The 20318-nt window shown below is 36.7% G+C and overlaps 1 protein-coding gene across 12 annotated transcripts in view; it reads right to left on the bottom strand.

Moving 5' to 3' along the window:
* The window catches only part of YAP1 (Yes1 associated transcriptional regulator), a 111024-nt gene that overhangs the window by 7014 nt on the left and 83692 nt on the right, over positions 1 to 20318 (bottom strand). For 3 of the 12 annotated variants that reach the window (XM_032640360.1, XM_032640354.1, XM_032640353.1), the window contains 3 exons: positions 15258 to 15439; positions 12101 to 12148; positions 2057 to 2187 (listed from right to left, as the gene is read on the bottom strand). In XM_032640360.1, the coding sequence (XP_032496251.1) occupies positions 2057 to 2187; positions 12101 to 12148; positions 15258 to 15439 (361 nt within the window). Of the gene's footprint in view, positions 1 to 2056; positions 2188 to 12100; positions 12149 to 15245; positions 15440 to 20318 lie in introns of all 12 variants that reach the window. The other 9 variants (XM_032640359.1, XM_032640352.1, XM_032640351.1 and 6 more) reach the window with 3 other exon arrangements.

A 20318-nucleotide genomic window follows, 5' to 3' on the forward strand; every position in this document is an offset into this window, starting at 1 on the left:
GAAGGTCTCAGGATGTGGTTTGTTTTTATTTTGCCTGTCTTGATCTGGGACAAGGGCCTGGTCCTAGTCATCACTCTATTCCCACTGCTGAGAACGGAGCACATATCAAGACACTCAAGACTCTGTTACAGAATAGCTGAATGTACACAGTTGTTCAGAGTTCTTTCCAAGCCCCAGGGGAAGCACATGGGCACTCCTGAAGACAGAGTTCACAAGGCCATTTCCCTGGTTAGGGACTGCTCCCTGCAGCCCCCCAACCTCCCTTCAATAAACATTCACTGAGCATCTGCTACTACGTGATAGGGATTAGAATAGTCTGAGGATACAACAAAAATCTACAACTGATGCTTTCTGAGAGGCTCACAACTTCAGGGAGGGAGGTGAACAAATACGTTAATGAATCATATACAAGGGCTACGTGAGCAAAGTGCTTTCAGAACAAAGAGGAGTAAGCTTGAAACGTACAGGGGAAAGGTTTCATGGAAGGGAATGTGGGAGCTGGCCTTGAAAGACCTCAGAGTAAAAGGGAGATGAGGGGATGTTCCACCACTACTAAGAGTCAACTCCATGGCAAGTTAGGGGAACAAGTGTTTAGAGCTTAAGGAATATGTATAAATCGAATGATGGGCAGTGGGGAAACCATCAAGAGTTTCTGAAAAGAAAAATGTTATAGTCAGATGTGTGTTTTAGAACCTGGGGGTACTACAGAGAGTAGACATGGAATTTTGCCCTGAGACTAACAACACGGGTAATGTTCCACTCTGTGATCTTTACCAGAAAATAGAATCTTAAACTGTAGCTCAGCTCTTATCAAAAGTTTTAATAAACAATCTGCACAAATGACTATCAGGAGGATATGCAGTCTATCCATTTTTTTTCCAAATGGTCTAATTTTATCCCTGGATCAATACAGGCTTTCAATACGACGGGTACTGGAATTATATTGATCTGAAATTTCCTTTGTGGAAAAGAAAGTTCTGTGGCTATGACCTTTCCTAATTAACCTCAGTTTAAGCTTAGAACTACAGTCTTATATAAATATACTCAATTTTTGGCAGAACTTTAAACTGCATATATCAGAAGAGTAAATACAAACTTAAATACCCTTTAGATGGCCTTTGAAACCAAACTTACCAATTAGGGCACCAGCACTAACTAACCTTAAGACAGAGCAAATGACAGAAAATTCTATTGTACTAAATATTTTGGTATGACAAGGTGTTTTGTTTTTCTTAGGATCAGGATGTTTTCAATTCAATTGGTGAGAACTGAAAGGGTAGCATTATAGCCTTCTTAAACAAACACACCTTTAAATGTTTTAAAAAGTACACTGTTTAAAATTGGTTAAAAAAAAACAAAAGCAAAGACCAGAAAGCATTTGTTCCTTACTTTAAAAGCTGAAACTCCATAAATATTTGACAATCTAGAAGAAAGAATTGTAGTCAAATCTTAATTTTAAACGGCCTTCTAGGCAAAGAATATGTTCTGTCTCAGCTTGCAGTTTTCAACATAGCCCTCCCTACAAATCATCCTTAAACTATGTTATTTTCAATACTCTTTAATATTAATACATTATTTGAAAGAGGCACAACCTTACTTTTATCTCCTTGACCTATAGCCCTTAAGAACATGAGGCCTTACAGTGCTCCTGCAGTGAAACTTCTCAGGCTGAACACTTATGTGGAAAATTCCTTCTAATGATCCTTACAATGCAGCCCTAAGTAGGCTTAAGATTCAGTTCATTTGCTTTTATAGAAAGGCATTCACATGTTCCTTCATGATTCTGCAAGTAACTGTTTTTCAACAGTATAGGCACAAGCAAACACGTGACTGTGAATAAGTATCCCCTCTACAAGTCTGAACAGCTCATTTCCTCTCACACGAGCCAGCTTTTAATCCTCAAGTTTTATTGTACTAGCCATTTATGGAGAGATTCATTTACAGCTATGGTTTTTGGCCCACAAAGATGTTCAAACAGCTTATTACAAGTACTAAGGAGAATCACCTTAAAACTATGATCTTTTTCAGATGTTGGCCAGTAGCAACTCTTACCAACCTGTTAAGAAAGGGATCGGAGCTATTGGTCGTCATTGTTCTCAATTCCTGAGACATCCCAGGAGAAGATACTGGATTTTGAGTCCCACCATCCTGCTCCAGTGTTGGTAACTGGCTACGGAGAGCTAATTCCTAGAAAAAAATCAACACAAATAAACAGAATCAATCTGTTGATTAACAAAGTTATCGTTAGGTTTAAAGTAATAAACTTGTACGTATAAAGCTGAAGTATTAACATCTAAAAGTTAATGAGTTTCCCAATCAGAAGGACCAGGTTCTTCTATCCATTTCAAGTGATTAAACATTAAATTATATAAACTGAAAGTTTAATTAGTCTTATTAACCCCAAAACATATATACTTAACTACTTAGCTTCCTTTTGGTATTTTCCTTTTCTGGCAGACATTCCTAAATCCCTCCTTTGGGGTAGAATGGCAAGTATGATCTTTACAAAAGAGAATTCTTCTTACAGTTTATTTTTACTCACCAACCCTCATATGGTTTTATATGTTTGGCACCAGTAATAAAAATAAAGTCAAATGAACAAAATTTGGTGATTTACCAAGACACCAACACTCCTCACTGTCCTCCTGCATTGTTTTACACTTTGGTATCAAGTAACTCATTCTGACTTCAGGTTTTTCAATCTTGAACTGACTTCGGGGGCATCCAACAATTTCTCAGCAAGATTCTACCTGGAAACTGAGCAAAAGCTATGGGCCATTACTACCCTGATCATTTCAGAAGGGCTGCCTCAACGTGCTTCCAAACATTCCAGGCCTCAGCTTTATATTTGCCTGGGGCTTCAAGGCTAGTTCACCTCACTCTGGCCAACTCTTACACCTTCATACCTCACCCCCTGCAGCCTTCCTGAGCCAAGCCAGCTCGCTGAGGCACACACCATCTCCAGCATCCTCACTCCCAGTCACCACTGGGTCCGGAAGCAGTGGAGATATTCTCTGAGCTCTGCACCACCACTTCTAGACTATGCAACAACCACTTCTTTTTACTCAGGTTTCTGCCTCCTAGATACCCCATCCTTTAAATGGGTTTCTTAACCAGAGGATCATGACAGAATGCAGAGGGTATGTGAACTTGGATGGAGAAAAAAATTTACACCTTTATTTTCATTAACCTATAATTAAAATCTAGCATTTTCTTCAATTATAAATATAGGCAACAAACAGTAGTATTTACTATACCTTTGACTTTTCATCAATAGAAAACATTTTCACATCATGCTCTAGTTGTTGCAAATGTATCAAAATACCATTTATATTCATTACTATTTCAATATTATATTAATTTTAAGACATGCCACTATATCTCATTACTTATACATTACACAGATGATTCACTCAACATGAGTTCCTTGAATTTCTGTATTCCAGTGATCTTCATCCCTACCTACCTCAATCACCCACTTACACAGCCAAGATCTTGTTATTCCAAAACCAAACCTACCTCTACAATCTTTACTCATGTTTGGGACAATGATCATTGTTTCACTTCATTGCAACTGCATCTATCACCCGGGAACTGTCAACATCCATGCACAAAATCTATACAATAATCTAACGCTGAAATTCCTGGCTCTCTAAATTGCAATGATGTTGACCACTTTACCACTGTATTTCAGTCATTAACTTCCTCGGTCACACCCTGAGCTGGTTTAGAAACTTCTTCCCCAGAAATCTTACATGTACTCATCCCGCTTTCTGGAACCGTATTTTTTCTTTCCATCCAGTTTCTTCTGCCTCCTACTATTCCAATCTATTGGCTCTCCTTCCCTACAAGTTTAAATGCAGGGCTGATCATTTTAAATATGATTACCTTTCAGATTCCTGATACACACATAATTTTATTTCAACACAGCAAATTCCAACCATGAATCAATATTAAAAATGTGCTTGCTTCATTTCTATACTGAGACTGCTAAGAAATGCTACAGAAAAATCATACAACTATCCAGACTGTTATAAACTAATAGTCTTTGGCCTTGGCTGGGCCCTCCTTAGTACCACTCATTGTTTTTTTGTTTTTTTTCTTGGGTCCTTGGTTACTTTTTTCTCACATTCTCATGATTACTACTCCAAATCTGGCACACTCTCTCAAGACCCTGTTCACTTAAGTGCTTTTCCTTTTTCAAGCTCTCTCGCATTTAAATAAGAACACTGAGGTCATCAGGAACAATCTGTGGTTTTCTGGATCCTCCTGTCATCTCTTCCTGCTCCCCCAAAGCCATCTTCATTCATCACCTTTGTAACTTTTCTTCCAGTCTCAGAAAATGGATTCCCTCCCGCTGTCTCCTGTTCTAGGCCAACCCACACTCCTAGCAGCTTCTGGGGATCCATTTTACTTGTTTTCTCTATCTTCTATCTTTGATGTGCCCCTTGCCCCCATTTTCACCTTACAAAGTGAGAAGTGACTTTAAAACAAAGTGCACTCCCTGCAGGTCTTTAATATGAAATGTTTTCTCTTGGTACCATGTCTTTCCATATACTCTTGACTAGAACACTTTTCTTTCTTATTATTTAAGACACAGTTACCTTCTCTAGGTTAATTCTCCAGAATGATCCCATTTCCATCTTCGGATTGGATTGGATTAGACAGATAGACAATATGTCTTTCACACCCTGAGCATATGTATGTAACATGATCTTGGCACTTACCACATGATATTGTAATTGTTTCTTCTCTGTCCCTTAAGGGCACAAAATGAATAAATGAATGACTATTTTGGAGCATAAAACAAGAGCTTCTAAATACGCTGAAGAATTTATGTTGCTATTAAAATATAAGGATGTTAAAAGCAATAAATTTTATTTTACTTTAAAATATTTATTTATTTGGTTGGTTGGTTGGTTGTGCTGGGTCTTAGTTGCGGCATGCGTGTGGGATCTAGTTCCCTGACCAGGGATCAAACTCAGGCCCCCGGCATTGGGAGCACGGAGCCCTATCCACCAAGGAAGCCCCAAAAGCAATACATTTTAAAGTGAATAAAATTATAGGCTCTGGGTGAGGCTGATGCCTAGGGAAGGCATGCTCATGTTTCTGTGTACCTAGTTTTGAACCTTGCAGCACAAAGCAAATACATCATTACTGAAATAACTTAATAAATTGGCTATAATTTTCATATTGTTTTTACAACTTTTATTTTACCCCTTTTGATGGTTTCCACTTTTTCAAGGTTTTATGAAGTTAAAGCTAATTGTTATGTGCAAAATCTCCATGTTCTCGCTACTTGGAATCCTGCCACATTGCTTGTTTGAAGCTATCAGATTTTTACTTTTTGCTGCGTTTAACAACTGAATTTCTACTGTCAGCAGACACTAAAGAACAAACTATCCACATTTACAGTGAAAGGTAATTTAGAGATGCGAATAAGAAGGCCAATGTTTACAAGTTGCCTAAGAAGACATCCAACCCCCTGAAAGGCTATGGAAATACTTCTCATCAAATCCATATTTGAGCCAGGACTAAGAGTAACTAACCTAGGGATTCATGTAAACTGAACTTGAAAGGAACAAGGGGAAAAAAATGCCACTTTATTTACTGGTGGTGGTGGTAGGATGGTGTTAGCATTATCAACCAAATAGTGAAGAATACGGCATGAAAACAAACGTAATGTGGTAAGGCCAATGATATAAATAACATATACATAGATTATAGAACCCATATACCAGGTATGGATATTCAGCTCAGGTTTGAAACTTCTAGTTACAGGAAAAACAAACAAACAGAACCCCAACACCAACCAACCAGGGTTGATTAGAAGTAATTTTTGAAGTATTATTGAGGTATAACTGATATATAATAACTTACACATACATCATCCAAAAATGGGTATATATTCTTACATAGCTCAGTATTTGTTAGGAACAAAATTACTTTAACTAAACTTGACTACTTGGTAGCCCCCGCCCCAGGGCATTCGTTCGTTCGTCCTTCCTTCCTTCTCCCTCCCTCCCTCCCTTCCTCCCTTCCTTCCTTCCTCCTTCCCTTCCTCCATCTTTCTTTTCTTTCCTTCTTTCTTTCCTTCCTTCCTTTCTTTTCTTATTAGTCATCCATTTTATACACATCAGTGTATATATGTCAATCCCAATTAATTCTTTTGTTAATATTTTCATCTGTGAACATAATTTATTTCACTGGGTTCAATAAGATGAAACATTTCTGTTGATATTTTAAGGAAATTGTCAAAAATTGGGGAGGAAAACCATATGTATTTTGTAGGAAAACAGGCCAACTTCCCCCTCCTCTTAACATATATCAATAAGTTCAGAGTTCAACTGAATATAAAAACAGTAACATCCACTTCCACATAAACACACACACATGCATGCATGCACACACACCCCCACATAGAGATGTGGAAATCTGCGGAAGTATCTACTCCATGCTTTACCTAGTCAGACTTTGAAGGAGAGTGAATGTGGAGTCAGAACTAACTGAAAGAGCTCCTCCCTAAGCTGTCCTGCTGCCAGTGAGGAATAGTTAAATCATGGGTTTCATTGTGAGTAAGCTTTGTAATTCCTTGTATCCTTAGCCAAGGATTGTAAATGTGAAAGTGAACACACTGCATAAAATTAATAATTTTAGAAGTAAAATATTTAAAATTTGTTTCAGAGTTGTACAGACTTTTGGCCAGTGATTTTAGAGAAAAATAATTAATATGGATAAGTATGAAATGAAGTTAAATAATCTGAATTTTTAAATCAAAAATATTTTATATAAACTTTCTCCATTATATGCATTTAAAAATAATTCCTGGGCTTCCCTGGTGGCGCAGTGGGTGAGTGTCCGCCTGCCGACGCAGGGGACACAGGTTTGTGCCCTGGTCCGGGAAGATCCCACATGCCACGGAGCGGCTAGGCCCGTGAGCCATGGCTGGTCAGCCTGCGCTCCGCAACGGAAGAGGCCACAACGGTGAGAGGCCCATGTACCACAAAAAAAAAAAAAAAAAAAAAAAAATCCTGTATATATCTACATGTACCTATGTAGAATAAACCCATTCTGTTGCAATAAATTAATTTTGTCAAAACACATTTTGGATGAATATGAACATCATTTTGTAACTGAGTAAATCTGGCATAGCTGTTTTAAAAATCAGCCTTGGGACATAATTGGATTGTCTACAAAAACTGATTTCAGTTGAAACACTTCATGTTGAAAGTTATGTCTATCTCTAAGGAGTTTTTTATCCTGAACAAATGTCTAATATTAGAATACTGAGCTAAAAATACAAGTTCGTTAAGCTTCTCTTTTTCCCAAAGGTAGTCAGAATAAACAGTTTGAGAGACTTTCAAAAATGGAGAAGTAAGCAAGTTATAGGAAATTCAGCCAAAATTTATCATGCTTCTGTATTTCAAAGGTCAAACAGTTCTTTTAGAGTATTTGACTTTTTCTAAAGGAAGCAAATATTTTTAGCTCATTTTCTTCTGTAATAATACAAAAATGTGGTGGCTTTTCCCATTGAGCTTGTAAATCTTAGCTAATCTGGGACGCATGTGGAGTCAGAGCTATCTGCAACTATAAGTAAAACTGATGGTCCCAGCTTGGTCTGGAGGGAACTTTCCAGGATGGTTTATAAAGGAAAACATGATTTGCCTGGTTCACATAGTGGATTTTTATGGACTCAGGATCCAGCCATGAGCCATTGGTCCTTTTTGTATTTCCTTTCTCTCATTTAAATAGGAGTATCATTTCTCATAGGGTAAAAAAGATACTTTAAGATAATATATATCTGGTAGTAAAGTATTTTGGCTCCATATAAAACTGATGCTTTGGTTCACATCATTTAGAAAAATAAGGAGAAAGGCAGTAGAAGAAGTCAGTAGTCTGGAAACATTTAGAATATCTCTAGGTTATTAAATTCTTTAGAGTATCCAAGAGACATGGAAGCATATGTCTACACAAGTCAAAATTTAGAAACAAGTCAAATATCTATCAGTAGGTGAACAGATAAACAATTGTAGTATATCCCTACAATGGAATACTACTTAGCAATAAAAAGGAACGAACTATAAATACAACATGAATGAATCTCAAAATAATCATGCTAAGGTGAAAAAGTTATGATTCCATTTATAGAAAATTCTGTAAAGCTAATGTCAACTTTACTTTCTTAAAGCAATTTTATCTTCAGCAAATACCATGTAAGAGTGTTTCATTTCTGGATAATATACGGCACACAAATGAAGGTTCCTCTCTCTCCAACCTAATCAATTTATTTAAGGTAGGTCAGTTTAGCGAACTAGAAATCCAAATTTAGAAATGAAGAATAACTCTGAAAATACACATCATTTAAACAGTTTGTCTTAGTAATAGCAGTTTATGTCAACAATTTTAAAAACAAACAAACAAAAAGCCATTTCTTCCAACTGTTCAAGATAGGTCTTGCCATACCCCATTTTCCAACACAGCTTTAAACATTCACAGAATATTTATGTTGGAAGTTATTAAAACATTTAGCCAATGTTTAGAATGCTTTTTGTTTTTTAATATTTGTGCCATTTGCCAAAGTATCTTCAACTTCAGAACAACCTTTTTGACTAAAAAGATGTGTATCTATGATTCAAATTCATAGAATGATTCACAGAATCATTAGAATCTATGATTTATTCAATATTAGGACTTCAAAAAGAAGAGAGATAAACTTGGAAAAGGTATTAATTGGATTCTGAAAAAGCTTTTCTAGTATCTGCTAACATAAAAGAGAGTTTGGAGGGGAAAAAAAAGCCAAAACTTTGCTATTATTAAATTCAGAAAAAAAAAAAAAACTGTGGTGATTATTTTCACATGGCTCTGAACAGGGGTCCTGTACTATTTTGCTCTATTTGACTAAAACTATGGACATCTGAATCTCTTCACCATTTCGGGCTACCAGTGTAGTACAATATCCTCAACATTAATACTGTGGGTTTTATCCAGCATTAACCCAGTAACTGACCCTGGTGTGTATTTATTACTATCCATAAGGAATGGCGACTACACAATATTCATTAGTTGCAAAAAATTTATAGCTGTAATTTCTATGAAGAGTAAAGCAATTATTTGCTCAGAGATAAGCTATCTATACACAGCAGTCTTGTTTCTATTTTCTGGGTCGTTTCAAGCATTCTGATGAGGGCACTTGGGGATGCGTTTTGACCTATGCCTTATGAAGGAAATGGAGAATCTTAATCAGTAAAAGGGAAGGGGAAAAGTCAGGTACTCCTTATGGGGAAAAGCTCATGAGTGGAATCATGGCAACAAGACAGAGGAGTGCACTTGGCTGAAGGAAGGTAATTGGCTTAACCAGAACTGAGAGAGAGAAAGAAGGCTACTGACCACAGACCATGCAGAGTTTAGGCTTGATCTCATAGGTATTAGGGAACCGCAGGTACTAAGAACCACAATCTTAAGCATAAGAGAAGGTAAAAACATTCACACTCAGGGGGAACTATCTTTCCTCAAAGTGTTAGTTTCAAAAGACTTTGAAACAGAAGCTGGGATGCATTCCTAACCCACTCTCTCAAAGGTCTCCCTCCAGTCACAGAGGAGAAACTGATGTATTACTAAGAGTTATACAGAGAAAATTGAGCACTCCATACATGTTCAATCTCATGGAGCAAAGACGATGTTTATACTTTTAAAAAGTTTTTTTTTTTTTTTCTGAGACCAGAAATTGCTTTAGAAAGAAAAATAGTGAATAATCAAAATGAAATTTAAAAATTTAAAGCTCTATGAGGACAAAGTTTTCCAAAATTCTGCCAACAAACCCTAACAAATTAAGGCAATAATTTCCATTTTTAACTAAGAAAATATACTAACCCCTTTAAAGTTGTCTCAATTTTTCAGAATTTTGTATTAACCTCACCCATACTGACAGTAGTTTATAAGACCAGGAAATTCTACAATAGACAGGTTTTGTTAATCCTATGCAGAAGTACTTAAGAATAGCTTTTGAAACAAGTAATTTGTGAACATTCTGAAGTCTGGTACCTTCCCACAGCAAATGTGGTATATAATTACAAAACAATGCCACTGGTTTCATGTTGCTTGTTAACTTATCTGCACTGATTTCTATTAGAAAAGTAAAAACAAACAACAAACAGAACCCAAACCCCCCACAGCACTGAACAGGAGTGCCTTGCGCTCAAGTATTGAATGGATCCATCCCTTTTTCTTCATTATTCCTGTTTTTTGAGACTGGAAAGCTCTTTCTGGCTTTCTTGATTATCCTGGTAACCTTATTTAGAGGCATCTTCACTTAAGATATGACCCTTCTTTGTGGAATCTTTCCTGGCACCTACCTTAAGATAATCTAGAAAATACGTAGGATGAGAAAAACACAGATACTTGCTTGATACAAATACAACCATATTCTGGGTATTTGAGCAACTCCAAATTTAGCCCTATACTGGAATTTCATACATTTTCACAATTGTGCCAGGTAAATACATTGACAACTGAATCTTATATGACAAGGCAGTATTCTTTTATCCACATATGCAAAGTTAAATTTAAAAAACCTTTTATAAAACCTATCTCTTTCAGGTTTCCTGCTCTGGCTTAGACAAATCTAAGGAATCAACTCTGTAATTTTAATACCATACAAATTTAATAGAAATTCAATTTACAAACCTTAACTTTTCTGAAGCTTTACTACTAAAAGAAGTATCTAAAAACTCCTGATAATTTTAATGAGCAACTGTTTACACTTACACTGATGTAAGAAATAAAGACCTGAAGGTATTTAATTACTTATCAAATTTAAAGTTTAAGATCTTAGTGGAAAAAAAAAAAAGGAAACAATTTCAAAACACTTTAACATGGAGAACCTTTTGCTTGATTCCAAATCTCATTTGAATTAATTTTTGCTCCTATGTTTCTACTTCATTTATTACAAATAAAAGAAACACTTCAGAGAAAAAGCAAGGAAAAATGTCTTCACTTTATATAAAGATCCAATGCTACAGTGCTCTTCCCAGTCAAATGTGGTATTAGAGGTCCTCATTGTAAGAATGTCTGCTCTGCTTTAGCAAAGATGACGTTCATTAGTTATTCCCTGGATTTCTTGATTAAAGGAGGCATTTATGAGAGAGACAATGCATAGAGTTTTTCCTCTCACAAAGTAAACTGGTCTCTATGAAGATTCTATCTGGTGCTCCAAATGGACCAGTTAACAGTATCTAAAACGAGTGGAGTTCTGCCAATTCCCACACTTCCACAGCTCATTCTAACACAATGCACTTGTTAGCCTAGTGCAGAAGAGCTCCACAGAATATGAGGTGTTTCATGGTTGCTTCTGGCAATCTGAGAAAAGTGCAATAATCCCCCAGCTCCTAATTCCTTCAAATCTGTGAACCCTGAACAAACAGAATCTCTTTGGTTTCAAGAATGAGATTCTTTCCATGAGTCAGAAAAGTGCCTATGTTATAGAAGGAAAAAATGGCCACAATCTTTCCATCTAAATAAGGTACCTTCACAACCAGTGTTCCTTTGGGTTCACCAGGGAGGAATGCTGATAAAAGCCAACAAAGAAACCCAAAACAGTACTCAGGTAGATCCTTTGCTCTTCTGATAATTTTAATATTCTTTCTTTGGAGTGTTCACTAAAAGAACCTTTTCCTTTCCTAGTAGTATGATTATAATTCTTAATAAGATTTCCTAGAGTAGCCTACCCAAGTAAATAACCTGTACTACCTTTGTTACTGTTCAAATTATTAATCTCTATAAATCATTGTAAGTACTATTTTAGGCTATGCAAATAAAAAATCAGGCACACTTCAAGGCTGACAGGGTGTATATACTACATATCAAATGTGGGGAAAAAAAAGACCTCAATGGAGTTTTGAATACTACTCTGGGAGGAGTGGGGAGGGAGCAGATAGTGTAAACTTTCTGGGAACAGCAATGTTAACTTAAGTATCATGGTAGAAAGATGCCTCAAAGTTACTCTGGGCTAATCTTCAGTGAGGACAGGCCCCTGGAGCACAAGTTTTCCTCTTTCCTAATTTAATATCTGTTTTCAATGCTAAAACATCAGATAAGAGCCTACCTGACATTTTGGAGAATTTGCTGTGCTGGGATTGATATTCCGCATTGCCTAAGAGTGAAAAATAAGATGGATAAAAATTACTTTAAGCCGCATGGTTTGGCTGTGTAGGCTGACTTACAAATTGTATCCAGACATATCACCATAGCACAGAATTCCCAAGCTAGCCCAAGAAGAAGCAGACTGAGGACAGGAGCCAACGGAGTCGCCACATAACAAACGGAAACCTCAGAAGTGTTAAACAGCATTGAGGATAGGACAGTAAGACTTTAGGTGTCAGGGTTCAAATAAAACTGGATATTGGTCAGGTAGGTTCTTTACTTCTGAATATTAGATGAAGCAGGAAAAATATAATTTGATGCTTCAGTGATAAGAGAAACTATCAATGGAAGAAGTTCACAGGAAGCCAAAAGGCTTAAGATATACTGAATTTAACTGATTGCTAAAAAACAAAACCAAAAAATCTTAGAAAACACACCATTAGTATAAGAATAGAGCAGGTCTGTCACTTCAACAAAAGAAAAGACAACACAGTAGGTGGTAAAGAAGAAATAAAGAAGTTACCTTTAAAGGAAACTATTCTGTCTAGGACCCATCACCCAGAGTAAGAGTGAGAATAAGATTTAGAAAAATTCTTTAGAATGAAGAATTTTATAAGTAGCAGCATTTTGCCCATTGGGCGGGAAGGGGGTGGGGGAGAGCTGATCTATGGCAACAACAAAATGATGGATGGCCCATTCCCGGACTTTAACCTTTCTTATTAATAAGGTTTCTTTTTTTTGGTAGTCTTTAATTCATATGTGAAATTATATACGCATACGCCATCTAGTACTCAGTAACAACAAAATGAAAACAGTCTGCGTAAAACATACCCTTAAATTGCTTTATTTCTTCTAAGAGCTATATAACTATAATTTTGATGGTGCTACCTTGTTCTGATGATAAAGTTTTATTTAAATGAAAAATATCTTTCCTTTATAGTAATATGTTAAAAAGTCCATCAGAGGGCTTCCCTGGTGGCGCAGTGGTTGAGAGTCTGCCTGCTGATGCAGGGGACACGGGTTCGTGTCCCGGTCTGGGAAGATCCCATATGCCGCGGAGTGGCTGGGCCCGTGAGCCATGGCCGCTGAGCCTGTGCGTCTGGAGCCTGTGCTCCTCAACGGGAGAGGCCACAGCAGTGAGAGGCCCGCGTACCGCAAAAAAAAAAAAAAAAAAAAAAAAAAAAAAGTCCATCAGAGATACATTAATCTTGTTAATGTGCTTCCTTTCTCTATCTTCTTAAAGGCGGATGAGGGAATATTTCTTTCAAGACCACTTCTTGACATCATATGCTGGCATCATATTTCTTACTCACTTTGGTGCCAACCACACTAGAATTACACTGGCAGGTTACTGATAGCACAAACAGTTTAAAGGTGTGCCTGTCTGGGATTCCATGGCTTAGTTTAATTCTTAGGTACCAGTTCTTCAAATCCCAAATATGAGTTCAAAGACTGTATCAAGTTCATGTATTTCCATTAACATGTGACGCTATTAAGATATAACACTCATGAAAAAAAGTACCTTGTTCAAATGTCTACATCCTGACTACAAAAATGGAGAGTATAATGATATTTTTAATGCCTATACTTAGTATGCTATGACTTAGGTGAGGAAAAATAGTACAGATATGTGTATTTCACGTTCGCAAACAGAGAGAATGTCTCTGGGGAAAAAAAAAAATACAAGAAACTGATAGCTACTTACAACCAGAAAAGAGAACTAGAGAAATGGAAAAGGAGATTTCATTTTCACTGTACGTTTACCTTTTGTACACTTTCAAAATCACATCATCTTTATTATCCAAAATATTTACATAAAAATTTTAAAATATACTGCTTTGATAAGATCACACTCCCAAAATCTGAACTTAGATTTTATCACTCTGAAATAAGATAAAGTAAAAATTCATTTGAGATGAGGGATTATATATTCTTATGGCACATAAAGACCAACAGTATTTCTGAAAGAAAACTGATAAAAATGGTCGTAAAGTTTTCCAGCTCTCTAACGTTAGAAACTACCCATCCCAACATGAAAAAAAATCCATAAGTAGATAATTTTAAAGCACTGTGGGATCTTCTAAACTTGGGATAGCCTGTATTGTTTTAAATAAAACATCTTAGATTCAGCAATACTGAAACATTTATCATTTGAGAAATATCATATTGCGTATTCCCCTAGACAAATAATTCATTTAAAGTAAAAGATGTTTCTCCCCAAGTGATGTCCCAGAGTTTCCCCCTTAGTGAAATCCTCAGATATATAGTAGTCTGCAATTCCATGTACAGACATACCTCATCTTATTGCACTTTGCAGACACTGCAATTTTTGTTTTTAAACATACTGAAGGTTTGTGGCAACCCTGTGTCTAGCAAGTCTATCAGAGCCATTTTTCCAACAACATTTGCTCACTTCATGCCTCGGTGTCACATTTTGGTAATTCTCACAATATTTCAGTCTTTTTCATTGTTATTATATTTGTTATGGTGATCTGTGATCAGTGATCTTTGATGTTACTATTACAAAAAGATGACTCACTGAAGGCTCACATGATGGTTAATATTGTTTAACAATCAAGTATTTTAAAATTAAGGTATTTAATTTTATATTAAATTTATTTAAATTTACATTAAATTTTACAATAAACAATTTACATTGTTTATTTTAAGACAATGCTATTGCACACTTAATAGACTACAGTACGGTGTAAACATTAACTTTCATATGCAACGGGAAACCAAAAAATTCATGTGATTCACTTTATTGTAATACTTGCTTTATTGTGGTGGTCTGGAACTGACCGGCAATATCTCCGAGGTATGCCTGTATATTTGAGGAAAAGCACCCTTGCTTCCTTCGATTTTTGCTTGACTGCAATGAATACGACCAAAACATCTCCTTGTGATACAGGTTTACAAGTTATAGCCTATGTGATCAAAGGCCAGTTAAGAAACTAGAAACTAAGATGAAAGCTGGAGAGAATGTTTCTGTGTCACTCTAGTTTCAGAGAAACAACATTCTTCTGTAACTAATAAATGTCAAAATGAAACACACCCAACTTTATGTAGGAAAACAAAACCCCAAGAGTGGAAGGCTGGTCTCTAACCTGTGGCCTCACCTGCCGAAGCAGTTCTTGCTGCTTCAGTCGCAGTCTCTCTTTCTCCATCTGCAACTGCTGCAGCCGCATCTGTTGCTGCTGGTTGGAATTGCCACCACCCATGACTCCTCCCTGAGGGCTCTGGGGAGCCAGGGGTGGTGGCTGTTTCACTGGAGCACTCTGACTGATTCTCTGGTTCATGGCTGAAATGAAACAGAAGATCTATCCTAAAAAACTAGCAAGAAAAAGGATATTTAGTTATTCAAAAGCAACTGGGGATATTCAACATAGCCTTTTCTGTAGTAAGACTAGAAATAACCTAAAAATCCACCAAGAGTACAATGGTTACATTAATTTATTATTATTGTAGTCATCTTTGTCATTATCCTAGGATGCAAGGCAGCCATAAGAGAAAAGAAACAAGTAACTCTAGTAGGCAGTGACATGGAACAGTCTAAGACATACTAAGTTAAAAGCATAGTACAGAATAGATAATATTAAAAAAAAAAGGGGGCAGGTGGAACATATATTACATGCGTATCCAGAGAATCTGAACTGAAGGACAGCCAAGAAGCAATTAAAATCTGTTGGTTCTGGACCTGGGGAACTAGATGGCTAGAGGACCGAGTTCAAGAGAGACATTTTTTATAACTTTTCAAGTTTGAATAATGTGAATATATTGCTTATTATAAAATATAATATATATTTAATTAAAAATAAATCTCTCAAAGTAACTGAGACAAAGCATCCTAAGCATTAAAGCTCATCAACATTATTAATCTTTAAATATAACTCTAATAAATCAAGTAGATTAAATTATCTGATGCATGCTCATAATAAATTAAGCCTACAAGAATCTGGATTGGACTTCCCTGATGGTGCAGTGGTTAAGAATCCGCCTGCCAATGCAGGGAACACAGGTTCGAGCCCTGGTCCGGGAAGATCCCACATGCCGCAGAGCAACTAAGCCTGTGTGCCACAACTACTGAGCCTGCGCTCTAGAGCCCACGAGCCACAACTACTGAGCCTGTGAGCCACAACTGCTGAAGCCTCGTGCCTAGAGCCCATGCTCTGCAACAAGAGAAGCCACTGCAAGGAGATGTCCGTGCACCACAACGAAGAGTAGCCCCCGCTCGCCGCAACTAGAGAAAGCCTGAGCACAGCAACGAGGACCCAATGCAGCAATCAATCAATAAATTAAAAAAAAAAAAAAAAGAATCGGCCTGACAATGCAGGAACACGGGTTTGATCCCTGGTCCGGGAAGATCCCACATGCTGTGGAGTAACTAAGCCCATGCACCACAACTACTGAGCCTGCGCTCTAGAGCCCGCGAGCCACAACTACTGAATCTCGCGCGTCTCGAGCCTGTGTTCTGCAACAAGAGAAGCCACCGCAATGAGAAGCCTGCGCACTGCAATGAAGAGTAGCCCCTGCTCACTGCAACTAGAGAAAGCCTGCACACAGCAAGGAAGACCCAATGCAGCCAAAAATAAACAAATAAACAAACAAATAAATTTATTTTAAAAAAAGAATCTGGATGGCATAGATTGGTCTCATTCAACAGCTCAGGTAGTCATTGTTATTTTTTTAGTTGAACATATAATATACCATTTGACAATTAGAAACAGACTGGATTCCTACACTAGTGAATTTCTGTCACTGATATAACATTGACCAAACTGTGGATTGTGGTAACCTTGGTGAACAGATGGAAGTTTTATTATGTGAAAATGGCAATAAGAATGATGTATCACCTTTTCAGACACATATTCAACATTTTAAGGTGAAATTTCAGGTCACTGTTTCTACTAAATGTTTAATACATACTGACCAAAGAAAACCTCTGGCCCAAATGACTTCACAAACACTCGAGGAAGAAATAATACTAATCTTATAAAACCTTTTCCAGAGAACAGCAAAGAAGGAAACTCCACAACACCTTTGAGACCAGCATAACCCTAATACCTTACATTAAAACAAAGAAAAATTACAGATCACGTTCTCTAATGAACCTTGCTACCAAAATCTGAAATGACATTCACTGACAGCTCTTATGACATACTGGCTCCCAGCCAAGTGGCAAACTCCTTCTGGTGATTTTTCACGCGTCCTCTGTTGAAGGCACAGAGGCTGCTTGGTAAATGCCAACTCTTCTTGGAGGCTACTTGACCAAACCTCCCCAGCCTTCCCCAGAGTCTGCCATGTGCACTAAGAATCATCTTCCTTCAGGGCACTGCCCTGGGACATTTGTTTACTGACAATTCTCACATGACTGTAATTTTTCATTTACAAATTTGTATTTTCTCTTAGACTGGAGTGCCACAGGAGTGGGGAGAGTATCCTAATTGTGTATATATTCTCAGTGCCCAGTCCAGTATCTTTGCACAAAACTTGTGCTGAAAAAAAACACTGTAATGTTTCTAAGTCAGTTAAGTATTCACTGAGGCAGATATTTAACTATTTAATATATGATAATATAGAAATCCTACCAATTTCCCCTTAGACTGACCAACTCTTCCATGAGACTGCATAACATTGATATAGAACCAAGGATATTAGAAAAAAGGAAAATTACAGACCAACTCTCTCCTAGCATGCCTTGGTTCAATTCAACCTACTGAGATATTTATATAAGGTGATGGTATTTTTGTTCTTACTCTTCCCCTCAATTTTTTCTGTATTTCTTTTTCTAACTTCTTGAGTTGAACTTACTTAGTTTAAGTCTTTTCTTAGAGCATTTAAGTCAATAAATTTACCTTTAAGTACAGTATTTCCTGCATGTCATACAGTTGAAATAGTACGTAAAATTCATGATTGTTCTACCCCAAATACCTGTAATTTCTATTGTGATTTCCATTTAACTCATGAGTTACTTAGGAGTACACTTTTATGCTCTCAAGCATACATTTAAATTTTTAAAAATAATTTCCATAAACAAATAGAGAAGGAGAAAAAATAATATAGACGATGAATCCTCATGTAGTCATCATCCGGGTTCCCAATGATCAATACATAACCAATTTTGTTTTACATCTATTCTCATCGACTTTACCCTCAATTATTTTCAAGCAAATAATACAGCATTTCATCCATAAATAATCACAATATGTATCATTCAGGTTTTTGCTTAGATTCTTAGATCTTATAACTATATTTTCTGTCTAATGCTGAAAAATTTGCTTCCAATAACATTAATATGTACTATCCTTCTATACATATGCAAGTATTTCAAAATAACATACGACCGATTATTAAAGTTATGATCAACAAAATGATTATTAAAAGTTTGGTCCTTAAGATATTTCATTAGGTGTATCCAGCCAAATCACTGTGGTTAAGTGTCATCTGAAATAATTCTCTGTGTGACTCGGCCAACTCAATATACAGGCTCACTTGTGGCGATGTGCTTCTGAATTTCAGACACTGGCTTTACTTGTCACTCCCCACTGCTCCTAGCAGTTTGTTTATTCCGTTTTTAAAAATCAAAGCAAACACACAGATATGGTAGCATACTTCTTAGATATATGGTGGCATATTCTTAATACTTAACTTCATTTTGCCTTTTTGCTAATAACATATCCTTGAGACTACTCCAAAGCAGTATATAGAGGTTCCCCCCCGCCATTTTCTTTTAAAAATAGCATAGTATTTCATTCAACTAATTTCCTATTAGGTACCACAGTTTTAATTATAACCTATATGTTTAATAGCTGGTAGAGCAAGCCATATTTTTTTCGAAGCTAACTTTTTATTATTGGGATCTAATTTTATTGCTTTGTGGTTAAAAGAATCTGGTCTGTATACTGATTCTTGAAATTTGTGACTTGACATGTGGTCAGTCCTTGCTTTTGTACCAGGTCAGGGGCAGACGGCTACACGCCTGGCTTTCACCATTGAGAGTGTTTCATGTATCTCTGTCTTTGTTCTTAACACTTTGAGTTCCTGATATCCTGACTGGCTGACTGGTCCCTAGCCCTGCCCTTGCTCACTGCTTTGTGTGGTTTTGTTTTCTGACCAGCAGAGACTTTTTTAAAATTTATGATCCCAGTTAAGTCTTTCTGGTTATCTCTTTTAAATGTTTTGTCTGGCATAGCAGAGAAGGGATGTCAAAAAAAACATGACTCGCTGCTTCATATTGTTCAAAGCCTTATTAATCTCTTTTATGACCAAAAACAAAAAAACACCACATTTATAAAATGTCTTTACAAAGAATAAATGGCTAAAACCTTAATAATTACGGTTTATAGTTAGTATTTTACAGGGGAATGGATAGAAAAAAAGCCAAAAAATTTTAATGGCTAAGATTTGCCAATCAATAACCTCATTTAATACAATTGCTTATATTTTCCTGTCACCAACATTATCAGATGCACAACTGACAGGCCTCATAGTATGATATAAAAAATATGGCCTTTGAGTCAAACAAACCATGATTAGAGTTGGGCACACCAGTTCGTGGTTCATCTAATCCTCAGTTTCCTCAGCTATACCTGCGGACATTAACATCACCCTTTTGGATCACTGTGGGGCTTATAAGTAATATGTAAAGCATCTATTATAGTCCTGGAATACAACAGATGCTCCAAAAATGTTAGCCTCCTCCCTTTTCCGAATAGTTCTTTCTAAACTTTAAGATTACCAGTCCTGCAGATAATCATCTTGGCTTGAATTCCCATACCTTCCCTCCCCCGTCCTTCTACTTCACCATGCCACTCACTGTTTCTAAGTATTCTATGATTCATAAAGATACGCATATTTATCTTTCCTGTAAGATCTAAACAGAAAAAAATAGGTGGGGGAGTTTGAGCCTTAGCTTAACCTCCCTAGGGATCCTTCTCTTTTGGTGAACATGTTCTTGGCATTCCCATAGGGCACTCACTCAACATATTTATTTTCCCAAAGAGATATTTTCTTACATTGTGCTATGTCAGGTTCAATCATACGAGTTAAATATGAATTGGGGGACTGATCTGAGTATCTATCACATATGGTGAACATCTCACAAACTGAAGTCTAGTGCAAACAACTACTGGGGAAAAAATGTTTTCCATTCCAAGCAGTTAAATAAATTAAAAAATTTT

The sequence above is a fragment of the Phocoena sinus genome, chromosome 8 (assembly GCF_008692025.1).
Source record: "Phocoena sinus isolate mPhoSin1 chromosome 8, mPhoSin1.pri, whole genome shotgun sequence".
NCBI classification, from domain to species: Eukaryota; Metazoa; Chordata; class Mammalia; order Artiodactyla; family Phocoenidae; genus Phocoena; species Phocoena sinus.